The 22720-nt window shown below is 45.2% G+C and overlaps 1 protein-coding gene across 1 annotated transcript; it reads left to right on the top strand.

The window, feature by feature from the left end:
* Positions 1-143: 143 nt before the first annotated feature.
* On the top strand, positions 144-20861 carry ccdc150 (coiled-coil domain containing 150; the record flags this gene model as incomplete). The annotated part of the gene is made up of 23 exons (XM_084461767.1): positions 144-501; positions 1554-1732; positions 1953-2021; positions 2131-2247; positions 2332-2461; positions 2577-2620; positions 3385-3477; positions 3652-3759; positions 3843-3961; positions 4078-4255; positions 4394-4462; positions 4583-4675; positions 8630-8713; positions 9812-9919; positions 10205-10315; positions 17434-17582; positions 17799-17925; positions 18041-18232; positions 18747-18785; positions 18890-19021; positions 19226-19312; positions 19543-19716; positions 20518-20861. 23 exons carry the CDS (start codon positions 144-146, stop codon positions 20659-20661), a joined length of 2904 nt encoding a protein of 967 aa, XP_084317893.1. The 3' UTR covers positions 20662-20861.
* Between the last annotated feature and the right edge of the window lie 1859 nt (positions 20862-22720).

Below are 22720 nucleotides of genomic sequence, written 5' to 3'. Positions count from 1 at the left end.
TAGGAAAATGCAGTCAGTGCCTATGCAGCTGGCAGCTGAAGCAGCAGATCTCACTTGTGTGCAATGCAAAGCTATTGTTGCGAACGTGACCTAGATAAGTTTTTTTTTTTTTATAAGGGTAAATTGTACCCCCTACTCCAGCAATGTCCCGCTCAGTGATCCAGCCCCTGAGTTCGTCGGCCACTGCCCCGGAGTTGTTGTCCCTGCTTCACCAGCGCCTCCTGGTGGCGGAGGAGCAGGCCGAGGCTCTCATCAGAGACATGGGCAGTTTGGGAGTGTCCAGAGAGCGGCTCCTGGAGCCCGTGGAGAGAGACCCCATCCAGAATCCAGTCAGCCCTCTGAATGTGTGTCAAGTCCTGGGAGGAGAGGGTCAGGGGACTTTGTGGCGCCAGTGTGAGGCTCTGGTGAGCAGAGTGTGTCGCATGGAGAGTCTGCTGCAGACACTGAAGCTCACCACCTTCCGCCTGGAGACAGAGAGAGAGCTGGACCCCTCACACTCAGGTAGCAGCTGTAACTACACTTGCTCTGCTGAGCAACTGGCTCGCTCAGGTCCCTGCATCCATGTGATGCGTGTGTCTGTGTGTAAATTATTTGTATATGTGTGTGTATGTGTGTGTATACAGTACAATACACACTATCTCTGTGTGTGTGTGTGTGTGTGTGTGCATCCCTGTGTGTAAACTGTACAGTATGTGAGTACTACATGTGTGTGCTGGTGTGTGTGTACGGTAAATGTGTTTATACTGTGTGTGTGTGTGTGTGTGCGGTACATGTGTTCATACTGTGTGTGTGTGTGTACGGTACATGTGTTAATACTGTGTGTGTGTACGGTACATGTGTTTATACTGTGTGTGTGTGTACGGTACATGTGTTTATACTGTGTGTGTGCTGGTGTGTGTGTGTGTACGGTAAATGTGTTTATACTATGTGTGTGTGTGTGTGCGGTACATGTGTTTATCCTGTGTGTGTGTGTGTCTACGGTACATGTGTTTATACTGTGTGTGTGTGTGTGTGTGTGTGTATGATACATGTGTTTATACTGTGTGTGTGTGTACGGTACATGTGTTTATACTGTGTGTGTACGGTACATGTGTTTATACTGTGTGTGTGTGTGTACGGTACATGTGTTTATACTGTGTGTGTGTGTGTGTGTGTACGGTACATGGGGCGGCTGTAGCTCAGTTGGTAGAGCAGGTCGTTCAGTGATCGAAGGGTCAGTGGTTCGAATCCCAGCTCCAACTGTCCACATGTCGAAGTGTCCTTGAGCAAGACACCTAACCCCAAATTGCTCCCAATGAGCAGGTTAGCACCTTGCATGGCAGCTACCGCCATTGGTGTGTGAATGTGTGTGTGAATGGGTGAATGAGAGGTCATTGTAAAGCGCTTTGAGTGCCGCTAAGGTGGAAAAGCGCTATGTAAGTGCAGTCCATTTACCATTTACGGTACATGTGTTTATACTGTGTGTGTGTGTGTGTGTGTGTGTACGGTACATGTGTTTATACTGTGTGTGTGTGTACGGTACATGTGTTTATACTGTGTGTATGTGTCTCCAGCCCATCTGAAGGAGCAGCTGGCGGCGCTGCAGCAGGAGAGCGAGGAGGAGCAGCTTGCCTCTAGGAGGGAGGTGATGAGGCTGAGGGAGCAGCTCCGCCAGGCCTGCCTGGACAGGGAGGAGGCCAGGGAGGAGGCCCACCGGCTGGGGGAGGCCCTGGAGCACGCCACCGCTACTAAGGTATGATCTTAAACCACCATGTCTGAACTCACTATCCTGAAAGAATTCCAGCAAAGACCAATTCATATGAGTGTGAGCGGGGGAATGGTGACAATGATGCAGTTCAAATCAAACTTTATTTATACACCGCATATCATATACAGAGGCAACAAAATGCGCTTTACAGAGAGGGCCACATTTGATGACTGAAGTGAATGATTCTTGGTTTTGGTCGATGCAGATGGAGGTGGCTCTGGCCGCTGAGGAGCTAAAGATGATCAAAGTCCAGATGAGTGACAAACTAACGGAGGTGATTCGGTCATTCAGGACTCGTATCGACGCCGTTATTTGCGTGTTATTCTGCGGCCGTAATCACAAAGGTTATTTTTTTGTCTTTCTACGCCCCTTCCGTCGGTCAGATGAAGGAGCAGGTGTCCCAAGAGTCCGCACGCTCTTTTGAGGCGGTCCGGTCCCACAGTGAACTACTACAGAGGGTGGAGGAGATGGAGAGAGTGGTTGATGTGGAGAGAAGACGGGTATGAATATAGATATACAGAAGGGAAGAAAGCAATACAGACAGAAAGAAAAAAAAGCATGATCAATCCCCCCCCCCACACTAGGCTCAGGTGGTGCAGTCCAACTGCCAGGCCCTGCGTTCTGAGGCCCAGTCCGCCAGAGCAAGACTACAGGAAGAGGAGGAGAGAGCGAGGAGACTACAGGAGAAGTGTCAGCAGCTCCAAGAGCAGGCTGGTAAGGACCAAACACTGCATTGTGGGGGATGAAGTTTTTCCATATTTCAGTATTTGCGCGCCATCCAGGGCCGTTTGTGTTGAGCTTACGAGGCTTTCTCTCCTCGTTTTTGCAGGGGTGAAAGATTCCCTGGTTTCCGAGCTGACAAACGAACTGAAAGTGAGTTGAATAATACACTCTCAGAGAGCAAGCGTTAAAGAAGTAGTAAAGGGGAAATCATGTTTAGCCCTGTTTTAAGGTTACTTATGATCATATACAATGGTTCAGGTCAAAAAGTTGACAAAACTAGCACTTTTGAGAAAGTCTGATAATTGCTCTACCACCGTTTTGGTCATACAATGGATGTGGGTGGGCACCGTGAAAAATCATTCAAAAAACATGTTAAACTATCAATTTCAAAGACAAGAAACTCACCGAGGTGTTAGTTGGGGTTCTGACTAGAGGTCTTCACGGGTCGGGTAAATCCGAGAGGACCCCGAACCGGACCCGAGACCCCTACGGGTCCGGGTCCATATTGCCACGCTTTTATTATGGTCAATTGGGTTCGGGTGGATCCGATTCTATTACCTCGGGTCCCGGGTCTGTTGGTCATTATGCGTAATACCCGAGAGAAACACATGACGCAAATTCAGTGAAACATTGAATCATTAAAACCCTACAGGATTCATACTTTGCTGCGAATTTGATGTCAGAACCCCAACGGACACCAATTACCCCCTCGGTGAGCTTTCTCAAAAGTGCTAGTTTTGTCAACTTTTTGATCTGAACCATTGTATATCATCATAAATAACCTTAAAACAGGGCTAAACATGATTTTCCCTTTACTACTCCTTTAAGTGAAATCAAACAATCTACATGTTTGTGTGTGTGTGTGTGTGTGTGTGTACTGTATGTGTGTGTTATTTCATCTTGGTCGTGTCTAGAGTGCACGGCTGGCTCTTCAGAAGCAGCAGCAGGAGAACAGCAGGTTAATGAAGGACGGTGGGGAGCTCAGAACCGTAGCTATCAGAGTACAGGTCAGAATGACTGCATATACTCTACTGGAAATCATTAAATACTATTTCTTACTGTTTGTGCCTGATGCTGCTTTCTGTTCTCTTCTCTCTCTCTCTCTCTCTCTCTCTCTCCCTCCCTCCCTCCCTCTCTCTCTTTCTCTCCCTCTCTCTCTCTCTTTCACTCTCTCTATACAGGGACTGAATGATCAATTGGAGAGTCAGTGTTCCGAGTTGAGTTCTGCCTTGCGTTCTCTCACTGTGGAGAATGCCAGGCTACAGACTGAACACCAAGCCAGCATTAAGGTACTACACATACGCGCGCACACACACACACACACACACACACACACACACACACACACAATGTGTCTGTGTCTCTCTTTCAGGCTGAGAGGAGTCGTGTGGTAAAACAGATACAGGAGCAAGACCTGATACTAGAGGCAGCGAGACGTAACATCCAGGGGGAACTGCAGAGGGCGCTGTCTGAAAAAGTGGAGTCAGAGCTGTGGGTCCTTCTTGACATCACAATCATAGCATAACCTTTTATATTCATGACTACCCTATGCAGATACTAGTATAACACATCAACCAAAGGCAGCAACACTTCTCACTGTTCTACAGGGAGACTCTGAGGAATAACCACGCCCAGCTTGTTCAGAGGTCCACGGTTGCCCAGGAGACAGCTGCCACTCAGCGGGAGCAGCTGGACTGTACCATTGAGAGGTTACAGTGGGAGCTGAAGACAACTGGGATAGACAGGGAGGCCATCTGGAGAGACAGGGACAGGGCTAAGACTGAGGTACTGATGTCAGCTTATGTCTCCTCAGATGAAGTACTATTCAGTACTGTAATGTCTCTCTTTGTATTTCTTAATAGTGTCTATACAGTGTGTCAGTTAAGAACTGATTGTTTCAATATTTATCTTTGGCCATGTCAGATGTGTGCTGTGGTCACTAAGCTTGAAGGTGAGAGGAGTGCTCTGGAGAGCCAGCTCACAGAAGCCAAGGTACAGTACTGACCACCCAACACAAAACCAGTGTTCCTGGTTCACATACTAACCAATGACCAGATCCTCAATAATGACCTCAGCCCAATGGGGTTCTGTCTCCTGTATGATGATGGATAGCGGGAGGCGGGCACTCTGAGCTCTGCCTTTACACGGCAGGAAGAGGAGAACAGGAGGCTCATGGGAAGGCTGGCTGCTATGGAGCACCAACAGGTGAGAAGTTGATTCATTTAACCCTAGAGTACTAACCTCAGGAGATTTTCACCCATAAGATTTTTATTTTTTTTATTTTTATTGTGTTGCTGATGACTGAGGTGGGCGGGTCCTTGGGTACCTTCAGGCTGCTCTCTGGTGTGATCGAAGGTAGAAGTGTTTCCCTGCTCCAATCCCTGTTTTTTTCTACAGGCTTGGGTGATTTTCACCTGATGTTAGTTTTGTTAATTTGTGGATTTTACCCAAGTTGTCAGTGATGCAGGGAGACTGTGCCTTCATCAGACAAGGCTCACATGTCCCAAGAATGGGTGGACCGAAGAACAAGTTCCCCGCATTATTTATTGATTTATTGATTTTTGGGGGCCAAGCAGCGCAGCTGTTGCAGCACCCATTGTGTTTGTACGTTTTCTTCTTTATTTATTTCTTCTGCCATGGGAGTCTATGGCAGCCTATAGAACCCTATGGTAAAAAGTTGTGAAAATTGGCACACTCATTCGGGACAGTGCCCTGACCCTCCTCACCAAGTCTCATGTCCACACCTCGCCCTCTCTCTAGCGCCACCAACGTGTCAAAGTTGGAGGTGCATTTATGCATGCTGCTTTTCTTCAGCAAGTCCTCCTCCGCCATTTTGAATGATGTGCAAAACCTTAAAATGTATCTCCTCCTAGGAACTTTCACCAATCTGCACGTAAATCGGTGGATGTCATCTATCTATACACCAATGTCTACAAAAGATTTACAGGGATTTTTGATTGTCCATTGCGTTCGCTCGTGACAGCCAATCAAAATTGGCAGAAAAGCTGCAAAACAGGAACTGGGGTCATATCTCAGTAATGTTTTAATCTATCAAAACCACATGTGGCACACTCATCCGTGACACACCCATGACATCTGTCACCAAGCCTCATGTTGACATCTCGTGCACTCTAGCGCCAGCAGCGTGTCAAAGTTGGAGTTGCATTTATGCCAGTAACTTTTGAACTGTATGTCCAATCTTCAAAATTATGGTAGCAATGGATTCCCTGGCTCATGCTGAGTTCAAAACACCCCATGGTTTCATTATTACTTGATTTGTTTGATTGCAGAATGAAAGGAACACTTTTTGTCTTCTGCACAATTTCACCAGTGGTGAAAGGCGCATTTTGGAAAAAGTCACATTTTCTAAACTGCCATCCCTCTTCTAATTCTCACAGCTCATACACATTTTATATATCGTTCACACGACTCTTGGGATTCATAAAATCTAAAAAGCTAAGCTCTCCGATGTATATTTTTCACTCTGTGACAGTTCGAATGATGACTCCCCCCCTCCATTGAAATCAATAGAGCCACGCTCTAGAAAATCTCTCTTCGCTCTAGAATCTCTAACTGTTTCTAACTCTTCACCTCTCCTACACTTCTGAAGACCGAAGGAAATGTTCGTGTGATTGTCTGGATTCTGAAGAAGTAAATAGTTGAGCTATGCTATGTATACTTTTCGCTGTGTGCCAATTTAAACAATGACACCCCCCCCCTCTCACTCTACTGAGAGGAAGCAACCCTACCAGGTGACATTAATTAAGTGCTCAGAACTCACTCTACCAAGAGGAAGCAAAAGCTGACATTATCCACTCAAATCTGCGAATCGCTTTCGCAAGATCCGTCGTGCCCAGCGGGTAGCGCGTCAGTCTCGCAAGCAGCGAGTTCAGGGTTCGATTCCCGTTCATCCAAAAGGCATTCTTATAATTATTGTAATTATGCTGCTGTGGAAGTCAATGGCAGACAACAGAATCGTTGTCGGTCGCCGCTACCAGTTAAAAGTTGTGAAATTTGGCTCACAGACCAGGGACTCTTGTGCCTCTTGTTTAGAGTAAGTAATATGTGTGTATTACAAATGTTTGCCATGTGGGGGAGGCATTGCATCTTTGAGTATCTTGTAGGCCTACTGGCACGCGTATAATCACTGCAACAGTCTATTTACACAATGTTTCCATGGCAAAAATGTAGGCTAAACGCGTAGAATACAGATGCTACTAACTGACCCAACATTCCATTCAATACAAATGGGAAATTAAAACTGAAACCATACCGAACTGAACGCGATCATAAGCGCACCAGTACGGGTACAGTAGCCTACGGATCGATATTTATATGGAAAATAGGTTCATGTGGACTTGCCATCCTGTCAATAGAGAAAGACTACAAGGACATCATAGGATTCATAGCCGAGTTTGCGGCAAGGAAAGCAGGGAGGAAAATGCTGGCCTGATTATTCTCGTCATATGGTGAGTAACATTTTACGTCCATAATGTGTTTAATGCATAACTTAATGTGGGTGTGACTGCTTTAAAAATCCTAACTATAAACATGGTTGTAGGCTACGCTAATCTAAATACTCATCGTCTTCATTATCTTGAGTGCAGCGTCACAACAGTGGTTGCGCAGGTGCTTATTTTTTTATATGTGACTAAAAAAGACATGCGTGCTGAGTTCATGTTGCGTCGCGGATATAGTGCATTATAGTAGGCCTTGCGTTTTCTACTTCGCCTCAGGCCTCGCATATCTCCCAGACAGCCCTGTCGATTCGGCTCTTGCTGCATCTTACAGTACAGTACATCATATTCATGGGTTTTGTTGTAGAGACGATTACCCAGACAAGCACATACAGTAGAGACAATCACATAGACAAGCTCATACAGTAAAGACAATCACATAGACAATTGCATACAGTAGAGAAAATCAGATGGAAGCACATACAGTAGACAATCACAGACATACAGTACAGCAGAGAACATAACATACAATAGAGACAATTACATAGACACAAGCACATACAGTACAGACAATCACATATAGTACAATAATGCGCTCCTCTTGTGTAAAATGCAGCAGACGGAACTTGGTTACGTATTGTTTGCCATGTTCATGGCCGTGTCCAAATAGTCAAAGTGGGTAAAGGAAATGCAGTGAGTGGGTGTAGACTTCTGTGGAGTAGGGGAAGGTTTTGAAGATTCAATGGAGTCTGGTTTGTCTGAATGGGAAGGTAATGTTGGCATTGTGCAGAGAGAGTTGGTGTGTCCAATTATAATTAATGTTCTGTGAATGTTATGCAGAAGGGAGTTTTGTTTTTTTACAGAGATGTGCAGATATTTGAACCAGTGTGACCACTGTGACTACTCCAGATTGTTGAAACTGCTTGTACTCTCTATTTGAACGAGTGTGATCACTGTGACTATGCTAGATTGTTGAAACTGCTTGTACTCTCTATTTGAACCAGTGTGATCACTGAGTATGCTAGATTGTTAAAACTGGGGAGGCCATACCTTGCACTGGTAGAGCCAAGACTTTAAAAAGACTTTAGCTCTCATCCGCTGCCCACGAGTGTTGAGTATTAGACCAGCCTACTTTTCTTGTTTTATTGAGCTGAATGATTTTCATAGTTTGCAGTGGTTGAAGTTTGCAGTGGTTCTAACGTTTGCTGTGTTTACCAAGTTTGCAGTGTAGTTGCAGTCCGACAAACATATCTCTAAAGCCTTCAAAACATCAGTCGTATTTGCTTCATCTTTCGCGTGGTCAGCTTGGCCCCCACAACGCTGCTTGCAGCTTTAATTTTGTTTTTATTAGTTTTAATTTTGTTTTTGTTAACGATTCCCTAACTTTTCACCAATTTTACAGCTTTTTTATAGGGTCCCCCATGATACTTTTTTGTTTTTTTGTGACATTATTCAGTGAAAAATTAAAGTTCCTCAATTTGCCATACATTGTTGTACTTTTAATATATTTTGATGAGAAGTATTTTTATGTGGTATATTATATCGGGTAAAATATACCCGACCTTACTGATGGTGTGTTATTAATTGGCGTTAGTACTCTAGGGTTAAGAAGTAAAAAAAAGAAAAAAGCCTGTCATGTGAATGTGTTTGTTATTTTTCTTCTCCCCCCACTGCCCTCTGTTTATGGTACTCTGTTACCCAGCATGCTCAGCAGCGAGTGGAGCAGATGTTGAAGGAGCTGACAGACAGCAAGAACAAGATAGCCTATGAGAACGGAAAACTACAGGTAAAGAGATCTCACACAAACCCTTGGGGTTTGCTAGTTGGCTTTTCATCCATATTTGTAGTTCATATTTTTAGTTCCCTGCTTTGCTCTCTGTAAAGCGCATTGTGTTGCCTCTGTGTATGAAATGTGCTATACAAATAAAGTTTAAAGGTATAATATGTAGTATGTGGATTATTTCCCCAATCCAGTGTCTAAAGAAAAGAACTGCAACAACAGAACATATTGGTTGCCAAAATGCCAGAGAATGCACTGTTTCAGTCATACTGTGATAAGATCTTCACTCCGAGAGGAACATAACGTTACACTAATCAGTAATCACAATCAAGTATTTCAGAGTGCCATGTAATAAGTTACGTTAGATGCTGTAGTGTGGAGATAACGTTAGGTCTGGCTATGCAGATTCCAAGAAAGATAACGATAGCTAGTTAGCTAGCTTACCGGTCTAGTAGAAAAATAGCCATATCACCATGCGACTTTATCCCGTGAAACTCCATAAACTCCGTCCAACGAGCAAAGGCTGGCCCGATATTTATCCGACTTTTGCTCCTTCGTCGGTCACTGAGCTTTTGAGATTCGTATCGCACGGTTTGCCGGGGCTCAGGTGGAGAAGCAGGACGTCAAAACTTGACCATTTTACCAAACGTTTAGCTGAAAAGAGTGAGCGGAAGTGGACGGAAAAGCTGCCGTTTTATAGTCGCACACACTTGATGCTAACCAACATCTATAATGCTGCTAATTCATGAAAGTATAACGTAAGCTGGCTACAGCTAATCTCACAGTGGTGAAGCTAGAATAGTACCTGGCAACCCATCGTGCAGTACCAATGCTGTAATATTATTGGCTGGTATGATATCAACAGAGTGTCATTGTCGGACAGTCAAAATTTCATAATGTAATAATTTCAGACAAAATATCATTTTTTATGGAAAAGCAATACTTTTACTCTTTAGCCTTCGCAAAGCCCTATGGATGTATTATTTTTGAAAAAATGTTTATTTTAATCCACATATAACATATTATACCTTTAATTTAAATTGATTTGATTCACTTATCTAACTTCGTTCTGGTCTCCTCCCTCTGCTCTTGTGTCTTTGCCAGATGAGGGTGGATCAACTTGAGGAGGAGCTACGAGCTCAGAGGGACGCCAAGGAAGAAAGTGTCCAACAACACAAGATCAGCACTGTGCTGGAGAACAAGTTCACTCAGGTATATGTACACACAAACACACACACACACACACACACTCCTACAAAAGCTTGGCCACTAACAGACTTCTGTCATTCCCAATAGGGTCGTGCCGAGCTAATAACGTTGAGAAAAACCTGCCACAAGCTGGAGAAACAACTCAAACAGGTAGCCTGTTGCCACGGCCGCTCATCAAACACCGTCTGCTCTTTCCTCATAAGCTCTCTCCGGAGAGTCATCAAGTCTGCTTCAATGATCTGCTCCATCCCTCCTCCTCCTCCTCCTCCTCTTCCTCCTCTGTCCCAGGCCCGAGCGGGGGTGGCGGAGGGGGGGGTGGCGGCGCTGGTGGCGGAGCGGGACCAGGCGGTGAGGGAGGCCCAGAGTCTGAGGGGGCAGCTGGCCAGCCTGCAGGACAAGGTCCGAGGACACTGAGCCTCTTAAACACCATTTCATGATTTGCTCATAATATTCAACCTCTATTTAAGATTCCTGGAAAATCCTTGAGGGTGACCCTCATTTATAATGATGCTGAGATGGTATATCGTGAATATCAACAATCAACATAGATCAATATGGAATTAGCTCAGCCATAGTGCCTACACCAGTTCTAACCACTCAAATCTCCTGAAGGACATAATATAGGTTTAAAGGCTGATTTGAGGCTGGAATAAGGGAAATTAGTTGGTTATTGTTGCTTAGTGCGTGTGCGTGCGTGCGTGTGTGTGTGTGCGTGTGTGTGTGTGAGAGAACCTCTCTGACCCAGCTGTGTGAGCTGGAGGATGGTCTGGGCACATCTCTCCAGGGAGGGGGCTCGGTGGCCCAGACCCAGGGAGGGGGCTCGGTGGCCCAGATCCAGGGAGGGGGCTTGGTGGCCCAGGGAGGGGGCTCGGTGGCCCAGACCCTGGAGAACATCCTGGCCTCTCACCCACAGCCTGCAGCAGGAGCTGGCAGCCCTCAGAAGAGACGGGTACATGGGGTGTGTGTGTCTCCAGCCCATCTGAAGGAGCTGTGTGTGTGTGTGTGTGTGTGTGTGTGTGTGTGTGTGTGTGTGTGTGTGTGTGTGTGTGTGTGTGGTGTGTGTGTGTGTGTGTGTGTGTGTGTGTGTGTGTGTGTGTGTGTGTGTGTGTGTGTCAGAGAGACGTCCAGAGGCTTCAGGCAGAGGGGGAGAATCAGCCACTCACTCAAAAGAGATCAAAGTGGTAACTAATTCTACTGTACATTAGAGTAGCTGTGTAACTAATTCTACTGTACATTAGAGTAGCTGTGTGCACATCCAACCTGTCTTTAGGCCAGGTGCAGGGTAAACCAGGCCAGGTCCAGCCTGGCTTATGTGCGTGGCTTATGTTTCTGTTCAGGACTGGTAGGACAGAAGCTACAGTAGTCATGCCACTGAAAAAGCTGTGAATTGAAATTATATGAAATAATGTCTGATAAATTAAGATAGGTCTTGTCACCTGGACACATCAGTTCCAATGTTTTCAATGCTAATCCATCACATAGGAGAGGTAGAGGTACATAGGTTTCCCGTGTGGAGTGGAGGTGAGACTCCGCCCCCATGGGACAGAATGGGTCAGGGGCAGTGCAGAGCCCTCTGGGCAATCTCCATACACCCACCAGACCACTCAGGGGCTGAGTTGTGGGGTCTGTAGCGTAGATAGTAGCATGGTGGCGAGACTCCACCCCCTCGGGTCAGAGCAGTTCAGGGTTAGTCCAGTTACTTCTGGGCAATCTCCATGCACCCACTGGTGAAAACCGTGTGTCTCTAGCCCACTCAGGGGCTGAGTTGTGGGATCCGTTGTGTGGATAGTGGCGTGATGGGAGGCGAACTCCCTAACCATTACACCACCTAGGGTCTTGAAAACATGCGGTGTCATAGTCTTTTTGTTTTGATGTTCTGGGACCACTGCCTCTTGTGGTAGCAACATAGAACTGCAGGTTCTGGGACCACTGCCTCTTATGGGAGCAACATAGAACTGCAGGTCAACAACACGACGGAGGAAGCCAGGGCGGGAGGGTAGGAGGGAGGGAGGGAGTGACAACCGGACATTTGCAATCATTGGTACGCTGGCTTACAGCCACGCACAAAAACACCAATCTCGGAGCAACTTGATAATATCATCAAAGAAGCCACTAGCTTGCTAAGATACTGGGAAATACAAGGCAAAAAGAGAACATCACAAAACAGGTTACAACACAAAAGAGGTTTATATCAAATTCCTAATTTAAATAATTGGGGTGCATGGTGTTCAGGAAATAGACACAGGAAGCTTCATGTTTGTGAAGCCTTTTTTCAAGATCGCCTCCCCTATGAGGCTTCTCCACTTTCTCCACACCAACATATCTGAATGCACTGTTTTATGACCAACTGATTATACAATCTCACTCACTGAAAATACACATACTGTATATACTATACAGCGACAAACGCTCACACATGGCCTGTTGGAGCCAATTTAAGTTTGATTTCTTGATCCTATTTCTTATTTGATTTATGATGAATTGATGGAGTTGAAGTTCAGGAAACTTATGAATTGAGTTTTGAATTATGAATTATCGTTAAATGTTGTGGTTTGTCCAAATGATTTACCTTGTTAATTGTCAGCTGTTGGAGTGAAATGGGCAGTCCCTGATCGCATCTCCTACTAGTTAAGCAGGTGACTGCAGCACCTGCGCTAGTTCATTCTTTGGCTATTGGGGCCGGTGGTGCACTCAGGTTCATGCTCGCAGCCATACAGTTTTTGACCGCTGCTAGCGTTTGTATTTTGTGTTGGAGAACTTCTGCCAGGCGGTAAGAATGATTTAATTTGGAATTTAAGTAATAAATAGCCCGTCATAAGCGAGAAGTTGTGGAAATCGTTTAATGGGACAACGCTGGTGCGCGTCAAGCGCGTGGAATGCATGTGCATGAGTGCAAGAGTAAATTGGAAAACAATTAGGAAGGATTGCTCTAATATTCGTCAAAAACGTCACTGCTTGTGGAACGCTTACGGCTCGTTGTGCTGCCAAACGGGACGCGCGTAAAATATCCGCATATGAACATTGCAAGGATTACCAAAACAACATTACCCGATGTTTATGAGCGTGGATCGCAAAGCTTCTCCATAATCCAACTCGTAGTTTTACTACGCGCCGTTTCAATGTTTGTTTACATGCGGAAGTAAGCCTAAAACATGAATGAAATGACAAGCGCTCTTGACCACGCCTCCATCGCAGGCTACTTCATTCAAGTCAAAGCAAATAATAAACAATGAATGAAAAAGGTGATAAAATGGATTTAAATTCTGCTCCAGTTAAAGTTGCTGGTGAAACAATGAATGAAAATGGTGACCCTGCTAAAAGCAATGAAAACGGTGGTGGTTCTATCATATCTACAGTGGTTAATAAGGATGACATTTCTGTGGCAGCTAAAATGGATGAGAAGGTTGACACTTCACCTGGTCAGAGTGGGCCTAATACTGATGCTGTGCTTAAGGCTTTGAAAACAGCAAGAAAGGCTAAACTGGGCTCTTTGACCAAAAAGAAAAATGAGTTGAAGAAATTTATGAGAAATGTGTGCAACATGCAAGTGGTCAAGTTGAAAATGGAAACTGAATTTCTCAGGCTATGTAAGGAAATGAATGGGCTGCATGTGTCTTTAAAGAATATGCTGACTCCTGAGGAAGCAGAAAAGGAACAAAGGGAATGGTATGATGCCAAAATGAAAGCAATATTCAAATTTGCAACCGATGCTGATGAATGGATCAAATATGCTGAATTTGAGTTGACTAAAAAGGTTAATGTTGAGCCCAAGGACAGTATTTCTAATACCAAAAGCAATGGGAAATCAAAGGCCTCACGCTCATCCTCCAGGTCATCTGTGGCCTCAGCAAAGCTGGAACTGGAAACACGACAAGCTGAGTTGATGGCACAAGCTGCCAGACTCCAAAGGAGGCAAGAGCTGGAACAGGAGGAAGCTCTCATTAGAGCCAAAAAGGAGAAACTGAAGATGGAGACCGACATGGCAGCAAACCTTGCTAAGCTGACTGTCCTCAAAGAATATGAGTCCGCCTCTCTTCCAGGAGTGTCACGCTCACAAGGTGATATGATGAGCGACTACATGAAGGCTGGAGGGGACCCTCTGGACAGGGATGAGAGGGGTGTGGATGATATTGAGGAGGATGTGAAGGCTGGAGTGGACCCTGTGGACAGCGATGAAGGTGTGTCTGAAGAGGATGATGTACTCGACTCAGAGGAAGAAACCTCTTTTCTTGAAATCACTCATAGAACACAGAAAACAAGCACAGTGCGTAAAGGTGCTATAAAGCCTATGGCTGGAACAGATGACTCTGATGTAGGCCTACACACACCAGCTCACCAACCTGATGCAGCCACTGCCACTGTAAACACCATGAAACAGACAAGGCCACCTGTCATTCCCAAAGATCAGCAGCAGGCGGAAAATGCTGCCATGAGTAAAAGACCTGCCACCTCTTTCAGGCCAGGAGACACCGGCAATTTACTTGGTGTAATGGAAAAACAAAACAAGATAACAGAGGCTCTGGTTAAGCAACACAGTCTGTCTTCATTACCACCACTAACAATACCTGTCTTTAAAGGTGATCCACTGGAGTACCAGTTTTTCATATGAGCCTTTGAACATGGTGTAGAGGGAAGAACTGATGATGCTAAGGACAGACTTCACTATCTAGAACAATTCACAAGAGGCCAACCTCAGGAGCTGGTACGCTCCTGCCAGTACATGCCACCAGGCAGAGGGTATGCAGAGGCAAAACGGTTACTGAAAAAACACTTTGGCGATGACTACACAATAGCATCAGCATACCTCAGTAAAGCACTCAACTGGCCATCCATAAAGGTGGAGGACCCTGAAGCATTAAAGGACTTCTCACTGTTTCTTAATGGCTGTCTTAATGCAATGGATTCAGTAGACTACTTGGAGGAATTGGATCATCCATCTAATATGAAGAGCATTCTCTCCAAGCTTCCCTACAAGCTAAAAGAAAAATGGAGGAGCAGGGCTTGTGAGATGAAAGACCGTGGTGGTAGAAGAGCCAAGTTTGCAGACTTGGTGCAATTTGTGGATAAGCAGACTCGAGTCCTGGCAGACCCAGTATTTGGCAATCTAAAGGACAGCGCAGCGAGAGGAAGCTCCTCTGTTCAACAACTGCCACACTCCAACCTGGACAGGAAGACAAAGAGTGGGTTTGTAACTAGTGTATCACCAGTAACTAGAACCCCACTAGGGGGCGGTAATGGCCCTGGTTCATCCTCTGTGTCTGGGAAGCCTTGCTTATTCTGCGAAGGGGCTCACAAACTTGACTTCTGTTCTCAACTCAACAAAAAGAACCAACAGGAGAAGCTGGATTTCCTAAAGAGGAAAGGAATGTGTTTTGGGTGTCTGCAGGTAGGACATATGAGCAGTAAATGCACTCAAGAAAGACTTACCTGTCAAGCTTGCTCATCAAGACACCCCACCATTCTGCATATCAACAGTAGTAAAGAAACCAGCAGAACCAGCAAAGAAGGCAAAGAAAAGTCTGTCTCAAGTGGCCTTGTGGAAATAGAAAAGGAAAACGGACATGGAGATACTGGGGCCGGAGAATCATACATCTTCCTGGCTGTCGTTCCTGTGAAGATAAGGAACAAGAGAAACAACAACATAGTTGAAACGTACGCCTTTCTGGATGGTGGCAGCACTGACTGTTTTTGCACAGAAGCACTCCTCCGTCAGCTTCAAATAACTGGAAAGACAACTGACATACTCCTGCGCACAATGAACAAGGAACAAGTTGTCAAGACGGCTATGGCATCTGATCTGGAGATAAGTGGCCTGGAAAGCAATGAATTCCTTCATCTTCCAAATACTTACTCACAAAAGGAAATCCCTGTGAAAAGAGAGAACATACCCACAGAAAAGGACTTGAAACAATGGCTGTATTTAGGAGAGGTTAAGCTTCCTCAAATCAATGCTGATATTGGCCTACTGGTAGGCAGCAACATGCCAAAGGCCTTGGAACCATGGACAGTTATAAGCAGCAAGGGAAATGGACCTTACGCGATTAAGACTGCCCTAGGATGGACTGTAAATGGTCCTTTTCGGAAGATGAGTGTCTCCAAAGATGGAAAGCAAGGTGTTCTGGCTAATAGAACTTCTGTTGTCCGACTGGAGGAGTTGATGCAGCAGCAAATTGAGCAGGATTTCCCAGAGCGCCAGCATGAGGAGCGCCTGGAAATGTCACAGGAAGACAAAATGTTCATGGAAAGTGTCTCCAAGACCATCAAATTGGAAGGTGGACATTATAGCATTGGACTGCCTTTGAGGAAAAAGGACACTGAATATCCCGACAATCGGTCTGTTGCTGAACAGAGAACCCTCAACCTGAAGAGGAAGTTTGCCAAGAACAGCAAATTCAAGGAGGAATACAGAGCGTTCATGGAAAACAGCAAAACCCTTTTCCAGAATGTTAAGTTGACAGCTGAGGAAAAGGCCAAGGCGAGCCAGAGCAAAAGGGTTTGGTACATCCCGCACCACGGGGTGTACCACCCGAAGAAGCACAAGCTGAGAGTGACAAATAGTCTCGTCGGAGTTCTAACCAGACTGCGCCAGACTCCAGGGGGCTAGTACGACAGGTTCATGTTCGGACCAAGACTAACACCCTCCGCAGGCCCATCACCAAACTTGCCCTTCTCCTAGAGGCTCCGGCTGGAGTCTGATGCACACACTCACCCCCCCCCCCCCCCCCCCCCCCCCCCACGTCCTCATGAACTGTGACACATGACACATGCATACCCCCTGTGCGCACGTGCACACTTATTAACTTTTATGCATTCATATATGGAACCAAGAGGACCTGTGGACTTATGAACTCTTTGATACAAAGAAATGCACAAAAAAAAAAAAAAAAAAGAGAATTTGATGGCTCCTTTATGTTTTGTTGGTAATTGCCCTGTGTTCCTACATGTCAATTAGGGGCCGGAATGTTGGAGCCAATTTAAGTTTGATTTCTTGATCCTATTTCTTATTTGATTTATGATGAATTGATGGAGTTGAAGTTCAGGAAACTTATGAATTGAGTTTTGAATTATGAATTATCGTTAAATGTTGTGGTTTGTCCAAATGATTTACCTTGTTAATTGTCAGCTGTTGGAGTGAAATGGGCAGTCCCTGATCGCATCTCCTACTAGTTAAGCAGGTGACTGCAGCACCTGCGCTAGTTCATTCTTTGGCTATTGGGGCCGGTGGTGCACTCAGGTTCATGCTCGCAGCCATACAGTTTTTGACCGCTGCTAGCGTTTGTATTTTGTGTTGGAGAACTTCTGCCAGGCGGTAAGAATGATTTAATTTGGAATTTAAGTAATAAATAGCCCGTCATAAGCGAGAAGTTGTGGAAATCGTTTAATGGGACAACGCTGGTGCGCGTCAAGCGCGTGGAATGCATGTGCATGAGTGCAAGAGCAAATTGGAAAACAATTAGGAAGGATTGCTCTAATACGGCCATTATGAATAGCAAATATGTCTGTTCTATTTGATCTAGCTGGAACCCTTGAGAAAAGTTCTGGATGTTGCCAGGATGGACAACAAGAAGCTTGCCCTGAGTTTAGAGCAGGCTGTGTTGGCCAACAGTACCCTGCAGGGGAAGCTGGACATGGCTAGGGACCATCACCAGAATACCATCGCGCAGAGGTACAGTAACCTGGGTATGAGCAATAGAAATATGTGTCCAGTTGCTTTGTTTGCATGTGACAAACACATCTAACTGTGTGTGTGTGTGTGTGTGTGTGTGTGTGTGTGTGTGTGTGTGTGTGTGTGTGTGTGTGTGTGTGTGTGTGTGTGTGTGTGTGTGTGTGTGTGTGTGTGTGTGTGTGTGTGTGTGTTTGGGTGGGGTGGGGGGGTGGTCAGAGAGGCGGAGCTACATGAGGCCAGGGCAGAGATCGGTCACTTGTCAGAGCGTCTGGACTTATTTAAACATCAAATGAGGGAAGACAAGAACTCTCTAAGGAAGGCATGTCAAAGAGAGGTCTCTGAGGTATGACACACACACACACACACAATCATATTTCATACTCACTTTGTTTCCTTTCTCTTCAATTCCCCCCTTTAATCTCTCCTTCTTACCCTCCATTTGTTCATCTCTCCTCCAGTTGAGAAAGGCTCTGGACGACTCTTCTGCCAGGTCAGGTGACCTCTCCAGAGCCAATCGGGAACTGCGGGAGAAAGTGTCTGAGCTGGAGAAGATGGTGTCTAATCAGAGAGCCCGTATCAAAGATCAGAAGATGCAGCTCAGGCAACACCTGGAGAGCAGAGCGGCACTGGACAACTCTCAGAGACTAAAGGTAGGTTCCACTGGGCAGCTCTCAGAGACTAAAGGTAGGTTCCACTGGGCAACTCTCAGTGACTAAAGGTAGGTTCCACTGGGCAGCTCTCAGAGACTAAAGGTAGGTTCCACTGGGCAACTCTCAGAGACTAAAGGTAGGTTCCACTGGGCAGCTCTCAGAGACTAAAGGTAGGTTCCACTGGGCAACTCAGAGACTAAAGGTAGGTTCCACTGGGCAACTCTCAGAGACTAAAGGTATGTTCCACTGGGCAACTCTCAGAGACTAAAGGTAGGTTCCACTGGGCAGCTCTCAGAGACTAAAGGTAGGTTCCACTGGGCAACTCTCAGAGACTAAAGGTAGGTTCCACTGGGCAACTCTCAGAGACTAAAGTTAGGTTCCACTGAGCAACTGTCAGAGACTAAAGTTACTGTAGGTTTCACTGTAGAATACATCACCTTTCCTATGCACTTCACAGGTAGTGACTTTAGTTCCCTGTCTCACCGTAGTGTGTTATTACCTCACTGGTTGACAGAACATGGAGGCAGAGCTGAAGAGTCTGGAAGCTCAGAAGGTTACGTATCGGAGGAAGAATCATGATCAGGTAGGACACGGACACACACACACACACACACAATCTATAGATTCAGTGTATTAACATCTGTGCTGCCTGTGCAGGATCAGTTGATCCAGCAGTTCCGTAGTGAGACCGTGTCCCTCCAGAGAGAGCTGAAGCGTCTGTCCTCCAGCCAGGAGGGGGAGCTAGAGGCCGAGAGAGAGATGAGACTAGTGATGCAGGACAAGTACCAGGTAAACAGGAATAACTGTATGGAATGTCTTGTGTATATCATGGGCATATGTTCAGAGCTACAGTAGATGAGCAAAGATAATACAATAAACTTACCCAGTCTTAGTGGGAAGAACACAAGTTAATGTGAAAAGGAGACTAGGAAAGGTAGCTTTGGAGGAACAATTGTTATGGTACGACGTCTCTGTCGGTGTGACCCCCTGTAGAGGCTGGAGGAGAGCATCAGGAAGCTGCAGGAGGCCAAAGATGAGGCAGAGAAGAAACTACGGGACGTAAGTCTGGAGTCCCAACAGGTATGACCTTGTCAGAGTCAAAGTGATCCATCCTGCCTGTTCAAGTACTCACTCATTAACCCTTTACTCTCCCCCTATCGGTTCAGTTAGGTTACTGGTAGTTTTATTCAGGGTCTACATCATCTTGTCCCTCTTGTCTCTTAACCCTCCAATCAAAGGCCTCTATATTAAGAGAACAATAAAGTTTTATTGATTTGAACTGTCCTATCCCATACCTGTTCCCTTCCTAGATATGTGAGAATTTAGAGGAGGCTCACAACTGGTTCCGCTCCACGTTTGACAGCCTGAGGAATGAGGCAGAGCAAAGTGCTTCCCCAGGGGAGGAACGGCAAGTGAGCAGACACCGTTCCCCGGGGAGCAGTAAAGACGGCGCACACGCCTCCTCATCCAGATATAACAGAAAGGTACTATAAGGAGTCATCTTTACTTGAATGACTTCAAATGGACTCAGGAGGCCTATTGAAGAAAAATAGTGAGTAAAATGTAAGCTACAACTTAGCATTTGTTTTTGGCTACTGAGTAAGTGAAGGTATCCTGCTACTGTATCTGTGGGAGTAGGAGTTACAACAGTTAATTTTCTTATCAAATATTGAAGTCGTCCCCCAGAAAGCCTTTCAGAGCTCTACAATGGACTAAATGAACTCTATGGACTAAATGCTGGGTCCCCCTGAGAGCTTTTAAGATCAGACATTTCTACATTTCAGAAACAAGGTTTTTCAAGGTCCAATCAAATGGCTTGTTGAGGTAGAGAAACATGGAAGGAATGTATAACAGGGTAGTACTAAACTGAGGGAAACCACAAATGTGGTTTTGTGCAATCTCCATTTAACCAGTTTGAAAAACACTGCTGTACCTCAGGAGCATAGTATTCCATATGTATGGCTTATTATTCAACTGATTGTGTATTTGTGAAATGCTCTCACGGCCAGGTAAGATAAGAATACCTCTGCCCATCTCCTGGAAACCCATTAGTATCAATTCTTCTGTTTGCTCCAAATTGCTTTGTCAGATTCTGCATGAACATAGCCCGGGGTGTGTGACGAGGCAGGATTAGTCTGTCGAGCATAAGGGTGTTGTTGTCGGTCATGGTGTTTTACAAATACGTTTGCCTGGTGGCTACGCTGTTCATAATCAGACAGCGGATCACAACTGCTACCTGGGTCTCTGAATTGACGATGTCCATCTTGGTTGTGGTCCTGATGCAGGCGGAGTGCGGAGGCCCGACCTCGGAGCCTGATTGGCAGAGATGGATGTCCACCCTGCAGCGCTGGGAGACCAAGAGGGAGCTGGCGCGGATCGCTGGGGGGGGCAACCCCGGACGGACAAGAACAACGACACATTCCCACTGATGCGCTCGCACACACGGAGAACATGGACACACGAAAACCAACTCACGCACAGTGACCATGTTTTTATTCAAACTTGAACACTGAACACCAAAAAGTGTGATACTGTATTAGCCACACATGAGTTAGCAGCTGTATGGGTGAGGTGTGTGACCTCGTCCATGTTTCTCAATCACAAAAACCTCATGAACTGGTTTTGAACATCAGGGGGAACATAATGTTTTCATCGAAAGAACTGTACAATCATAATGACTCAATTTATCTGTACAAATAGTGTTCTTGTGTTGTTTGAGTCTTTTATACAAAATTAAATATTTTAAAGCTCTGTGAGATAACTTTTTTATAGTTAAATTATTCACCTTTACTTGCTATTAGTTTATGAATTTCCCTTGGCAAGACCCCAAAGCTAATTTTCGTGACAAGAGACTGCATGAGACCCTGTGAATTTATTATTTTAGAATTTCGGTGTACTGGCTAGTACACTGGCGGGAAATCTTGTGGTGGCGTCACAACAAGAGACAAAAAACACTTCACCCCGCGAAATCTACATGCACAAAAAAGAAATAAGCAATGCATACCTGCATTGAAGCCATCCTTCCAGAAAGTAGCTACAATCTTCCAATCCAATCTGCGCCACGCGCCTTTGTTACCATTGTTTTCCCCATCATGACAGCGAGTGAGTGGGGGATTGTGGGAAGTGTGGTTCTTAAAACACAGTGCCAATTTTATCACAACCAGAGGGGCCACCAAAGTGCTGAGTTATCTCATGTAGCTTTAAATAGCACTGTGTACAAATGCATGCCTTTTCTGTTTCATCAGGCTTACAAAGTCACAATTAAGTATATTCACAATTCTCTTGCAGGAATGTATTCAAATATCAAATCATATTGATTCTTCTATTCGGTTCTTCTACTCAGTTCTTGGCTGGTCAGGGACATTCTGAGTCCATAAAGAAGAGACTAGCCACTGTCCGAGTTCTCAGTGAGTGCTCTGGGGTAATCCATGTCTGCCATTCTCAGTAACAAGGGCTCACAGCTGAAGTTGAAGAATACTGTTGCTGTCCATCAAGATATTGGGCATGAGATGTGGTGTGAGGCGCTCCGGAGCTCCTGAAACCCCATCATCCCCTAAGATGCTCCACGTCTGGCCAGTGGCACATCACCGTCACCATGTCCAGGAATGCAGAGGCAGGTCTACTGAATGCCACCATCCTGTAGAACTATGGTGCACACTATACTGCTAGGATTCACTTCTGAAATGAACTAGTTAAAAAAAAAAAAACAACAACAACGGATCTTCAAAACCTTACAAACGCACAGACAGTAACACCATTCCAACCATGCCCACAACGCCGAGACCACCAGGCGCAAACAACGGCCGTGATGAGACCAGAACTGACCAACGTGCTCCTCAGCCACTGGGCAGCAGCATTGCAACAGTATACACTTACACAAAAACCACACGGACACTGGCAGACAGATACTGATCCAACAGTTCAAACACTGTGAGGTCTAATCCCTCCTCCCCCTCCCCTTTGCTCAGTCTTGACTCCAATATATATTATTACTGTCACTTTATGGAATCAAAATGTTCTCAAATTTCAGATTTAAAGGAAGGATGACATTAGTATACTAAATGTGACTTTATAGTTTTAAAATATGCTGAATAAAACATTTCCAAAAAGAATAGTATACTGTAATTGAACAAGCGTAATTAATCTATGGAAAATTAATATCTTAGAAAATAATAGCATGATATAGCTGTTGAAATACAAAAATAGATGATAAGAAAATAAATGCAAATCTTAACATAGAAAAATATAGAATCAAATGATTTGTACATGAATTAATCTAGTATTTTGTACAATAAGGTATGGTAAATAATAGAGCATTTGCATAATGCAGTTCCCTCACCAATTCCAATTATTGACCAAGAATAGGAGCTACATAGTATGTCATCAGATAGTTCACAGGCTGCAATGAAGGGGACACAGGAGAGAATGGACAGATACATCTTAGACAGGCTGGTGGAGAGGGGAGACAGCAGTAGAGGTCAAAGGTCA

This window comes from Borostomias antarcticus (genome assembly GCF_949987555.1).
Source record: "Borostomias antarcticus genome assembly, chromosome: 1".
Classification (NCBI taxonomy): domain Eukaryota; kingdom Metazoa; phylum Chordata; class Actinopteri; order Stomiiformes; family Stomiidae; genus Borostomias; species Borostomias antarcticus.
The sequence above is the reverse complement of the archived record's forward strand: the minus strand, read 5'-3'. Positions and strand labels throughout refer to the sequence as shown.